The sequence below is a fragment of the Daucus carota genome, chromosome 8 (assembly GCF_001625215.2).
Source record: "Daucus carota subsp. sativus chromosome 8, DH1 v3.0, whole genome shotgun sequence".
Taxonomy (NCBI): domain Eukaryota; kingdom Viridiplantae; phylum Streptophyta; class Magnoliopsida; order Apiales; family Apiaceae; genus Daucus; species Daucus carota.
Window position 1 is genome coordinate 10740151 of NC_030388.2, and position 5119 is coordinate 10745269.

Sequence of the window (5119 nt, forward strand, 5' to 3'; positions counted from 1 at the left end):
CAACGATGTAAGAGCAACTACAGTGCATTCCCATTTCGTGCATTGGACCGCGGAAAATGATACAATATTAAGGTTGCAACTCCTCCACTCATGCCACAAGGAATTCGTGCCATAAAGAACCAAATAGGCTACTTTTATACATGAAGTAGCGGTAATCCTAACAAACTTCCAACTCTCCAGAACGACTAATATTCAAGATGTAACATACTTGCAAGTAAATTAAGTGTCAGTCCCGTGGAGGTTAGAACTATGATTTTTCAGAATACTTGGAAACAAGGAAGACCATACAATGAATTTAGGTTAAGAAGGGCCTCGAAAAATTATACATATTCCAGCACAATACATTTTTTCATACGGAGCAAAATATATAAATCTTCTAACATATCATAAGCTAATAATTAGAACTCAGAGGTGAGTATGCGGAAATACATTAACATGCTTGCATTTATATTCAAATTTCACATGCAAAAGTAACTCAAACCGAAAATAGTTGTACTTTGTAAAATATACGAAGACAGATTTAAAGCGCTTTGTAAATTTGCTTGGGACTTCAAATCGGGTACCATTTCAGATCAACATCAAAAGATTCGGGCCATTCAGACACAACAAAGTGTTAAGCTAAGCGGCTGCAACCTTCTTTCCATCTTCAATGAAGTATATTGCATTTTCTGGCACCTGCAAACCAAACCAATGCTAATAAACCACGAATGCAAGTGTGTTTGAGCATGCACCCCTTTATGCACAGAGAAACTACTTAACAAAGTTACAGAGGGAACAAACAAAGTCTATGAATCATAGAGGAACCACAAAATGGAATGAAATCAGATTTGAGCCTCAATAAACTACCTATTAAAAAGAAACTCATCTAAAAGTTTAAACTTCCCCATTTGTTTATAAAGAGTCCCAAAATCAATTAACATTCTCAATATCCACCCCTATATTAAAGTAAACAAGGTATTGTATATTACAAAACTTCCATATGACATTAAAGACTTAAAGTACTATAAATATACAACATGCGAAAAAGTTGAATTATTTTTCTGTTTTTAACTACTTACATCAGGTTACAACCCGTTAAGTATCGGGGTACTTTGACACTTTGCCTCTACCCTCTACTCCCTATTCTCTACAATCCTCTTACTTTTCTTACCATTTTAGAATCTTGCTGGAAATTCTATACTAACAAGCATGATGACCTAGTTTAATCTTCTTGACAATTCCACTAAGGTGGCACCACGGCAATACTATTAAGTATTGAGTAGGGAGTTGGGGATTTCATTTCTGTTATAAAGTGAATCAAGAAAGCGATTAGCAGATACAACAAGAGTATATATATTATATATAGCAAATAATTGAGTATTTCCTACTCTAGAAAGTCTAGTGTTTAGACAGCAATTAGCATATAAAAGTCAAATACGAGATATGTGGTTGTGGACTCAGGACTGTAAAACTTATAGTGCTATAAAACTTTAAAATTTGGAATTAATTTTAATTTATATTTACATCCGGCCAGGTCTCTGTAATGAAGTCCACAACGTCAAATGATATGTCACCCTGAACATCAATTTGCTCCTTTTCAGTTGGCCCCTGAAATCAGTAAACCATATGATTAATAATCAGACTGCCAAAAGGAATGTCATAGTGCCAAATAATACAGTACCTTAACAACAGAGGCCCCAGTAGCAAATTTTTTACCAAGCTTTTTAGAAGCATCGCTTAGTTTAACACCTGAAATGTCAGAGCATGACTTAGCAATGCCAGTGGTAAAAACGAAAATGCACATTCATTAACCCCGAAGCAAGATCAACTTTCTTACCAAAAAGTTCCAGCCCTTTAACAGTTGTAATACTTTTCCTCCTATTGCGGGTAACCTTTTCGATAATAACCTCAGGTTTCTCCTGTATAAAATATAAAGTTCAGACCAACATCAATCGTACTTATATCTGCCTAAATCCAATTGCTCAAGTTAAGGAACAAAGTATTTAATGAACACTCATAGGGTTTGTAACTGCCTAGTAAACTGACTGCCCAAAAATTTTCTTTTGTGGAAGAGTGATGAGTGCAGTATGCGAAGAGAATGTTCGGGGAAGACGGCATTATGAGATGTAAAAGTAATCATTCATCTCTCTTTTGGCAAATAACTAAAAATGATACTCGCACAAATATGGATAATGCATAGTGGGTAACAAAAAGATGGACATTAGCTCTCAATTTTCGAAAACACAAAATATTTGTAAAACTCACTAAAGAGTCCTTACTTTCTTTTTTATCTTTCCACCGGGAAGACGTTTCACTTCTTCTGGCTTCGAAGAACCTGATGCAACCATTGTTAATTTAAGCCATGTGATGTAGATTAATTATGATGCTTTATTTCAAAATATCTACTTGAAAAGATCCCACAAGTAAATATGTTTTTAATGCAAATTATATATAGAGATGCATCACCTTGTTTAAACCAAAATGCATTACGTAAAAGTGTAAGTAGAGAAGAAAAAAATATGTACAGAGTGTAAGACACGAGTCACACAATTAATAATATTATTAGGTACTGCAAAGTTTACCGGGTTATCCAAGAAATTATGCAGTACACGGTTTGAAAGCAGAATCTGTAAATGATTCCTGAAATATCCCTTAAGGTTGGGAGCATGCCGATTGAATCCACTATATTACATTATATAGTAGTTAATGTTAACCAAGCCCATAATTTTAGATACTTGTCAATAAGAATCAAATCCTGAATGTGACAATTTCACCCATATTGCAATTCGGGAAGGTATTAAAGACGTTCCAGATTCACTCCTACGACATTTTTACTCCAAAGGTCTAAATGAAGCGGTTTTTTGACTACTGCATTTTTATTATCAGCTTATGCCTCAACCAATGACGCACATATTACATATACCTTACACTGAAAGTCGACTGTTTTTATACACAGGGTCATCCATATTAATGCAGGAATTCCTTATCATAAATTCTAAGGCACTCAGTTTGATGAATAACACTAAAACATAACAGAGTTGTTACATTTCAAGGGACAAAAGGCATACTGAAATTCCATTGGGTAGCTAAAAGGTATAATAAAAAATCTCTATGGGCATATATTTTATTACATGATAATATCTTAAACTTTTCAATTCATACTCTGAATTAGCATCGAGAATTTTAGGTTATTCCATCATAAAAAACCACAAACACATAACTTAACAAGTCTTAGGGTATAGGGGTCAGGTGCTCCTTTCTAAGAGCATATCCGTTCAATCATTTTATCTTTTTTCATAGCAACTCTTTAAGTTTCAGTTAGGAACTCAGCATTAACATAACTTCCAAAAAGGTTTATATAAATAAATGATTATTGAACTATACAATAAAACACACACAATTCTAATCTCACAACACACATACGAATTGCATTGATTTTATAGTTCAATAACACTACAAAAATGTTCATCACACCTCACCACAAACATGTTCATTACACCTCCTCAAAAGTCCAAAGTAACTCACATCCCCCAATCAACTTAACAATTTGTTTCGCCGACTTTAACTCAATCCCACTATCTCAAAACGCATCTACTTAATCTTTCACCTACAATTTAGCTAGCCAAAGACTAATACCACAATCAATAACTTGTCTGATTACTTTTGCCATTTTCGATAAAAAAGAAAAACGATTTCCACCTAAAAACTGCATAACATTTTCCCCAAAACCATATAATTGTATTTTATCAAAAATTCCAAACAAGCCCTTAAAATATACCAGGACCAGAAGCCTTGTCGGAAACAGAAGTCCCCTGAAGCTGTTCAGTTACATCATCAGCATCCTTAGCATCTGCCACAAAACAGACAAAACCCATCATTCATTATACATAAAGCAACACAAAAACACACATATACATACAAGATATCTGCAAGTACACAAAGATGCAATAAAAAAAAGATGGGTATTTTTGAGACCTTTGATGAGATCCGGGTACACATCAGGCGCGTTTCGGATCAACCAGGGCTTGCACTTCTCGAAATCGGGTCCGAACTCACAGTACTCTGCGGGTAAGCCGCAGACGCCACAGTAGTTCACTTTTACGGGCTGGGGCTTGTCTGCCATTTTTGTTGTGAAGCTTTTCTCGAGTTTGCGAGGTGAAGAAAGAGACGAAAGTGAGGGGTTTGGGCCTTTTGATGGTTGTTTCGTTTTAGGCTTTAAGCCCATTGTTCTTCATAGAATAAGGCCCAAAGTTCATTTTGCAAAAACTAAAATAAAAACTGCTACAGATTTTTTGAGATAAAAAAAACTGCTACAATTCTACAAAACACTGGCACATGCATGGACCACGGGCTGTATTGAACTGGGATTTTAAAGGATTTTTTTCAATTTATGAAATTTGAGGGTATTCGATTGGAATTGTTTGAAATCCATTAATATCTTGAGCTATTCAATAGATATTTTAAATTATTATTCAATTAAGATTTTAAATTATGTTTTAAAATCTGATGGTATTCAATTAAGATTGTTTGAAATCCATTAAAATCTGATGGTATTCAAATGCTAATAGATTTTTTTAGATTTCATAAAATGATAGATTTTATGTTAAATAATCTTTTAACATCATCTAAAAATTTAGAACTGATGTTATTAATACCTCGGACACGGTCTCAGGATAAGATAATGTTATTAGAAATATATAAGACATCATCTTAGTAGTTAATATTACTAAAAAAAATTTAAAAGACATCCTTTTTGTGTTACAACTGATCTTAAAGTTTTATAAAGATATCTCATGCTAAGAGGCAAGTGATGCTAAAATATCTTTAAAACAACACTTTCTTAAAATATCTTTTAACATACATTTATTGTCTACATGTTTAAGAGAGAACCAACAGAGAACTCTTACCTCAAAGTATGAGTTAGGACTCTGCAGAAGAACTACACATGAAAAAATGTTTTATTTGTGTATTATATTTTGAAATTACTTTTGAACACACACAACGATGCAAAAAAATATTTATTTAGATTTAGATACTGAAAATCTATGTAAAATATAGGGTTATGCAGCAGAACCCTAATGGTTCTATGGTTCTATTTTAAACATGGGTTCTCTTTTGAGCGCAACCCTTATTGTCTAAT

The 5119-nt window shown here is 33.6% G+C and overlaps 1 protein-coding gene across 1 annotated transcript; it reads right to left on the reverse strand.

Moving 5' to 3' along the window:
* Positions 1 to 364: 364 nt before the first annotated feature.
* On the reverse strand, positions 365 to 4159 carry LOC108192383 (translation machinery-associated protein 22). Its single transcript, XM_017373308.2, has 7 exons — positions 3955 to 4159; positions 3758 to 3829; positions 2259 to 2314; positions 1817 to 1898; positions 1661 to 1728; positions 1504 to 1587; positions 365 to 675 (listed from the first exon to the last, which is right to left on the reverse strand). The coding sequence occupies exons 1-7, from the start codon at positions 4100 to 4102 to the stop codon at positions 619 to 621; spliced, it is 567 nt and encodes a 188-aa protein (XP_017228797.1). The 5' UTR covers positions 4103 to 4159; the 3' UTR covers positions 365 to 618.
* Positions 4160 to 5119: the final 960 nt, after the last annotated feature.

Coding starts and splice junctions, on each gene's coding strand:
- LOC108192383 (XM_017373308.2), bottom strand. CDS start 4,102: ATGGCAGACAAGCCCCAGCCCGTAAAAGTGAACTACTGTGGCGTCTGC. Junction 1,899..2,258: donor GTGGAAAGATAAAAAAGAAA/GTAAGGACTCTT, acceptor TATTTTATACAG/GAGAAACCTGAGGTTATTAT. Junction 676..1,503: donor TTACAGAGACCTGGCCGGAT/GTAAATATAAAT, acceptor TTTGGTTTGCAG/GTGCCAGAAAATGCAATATA.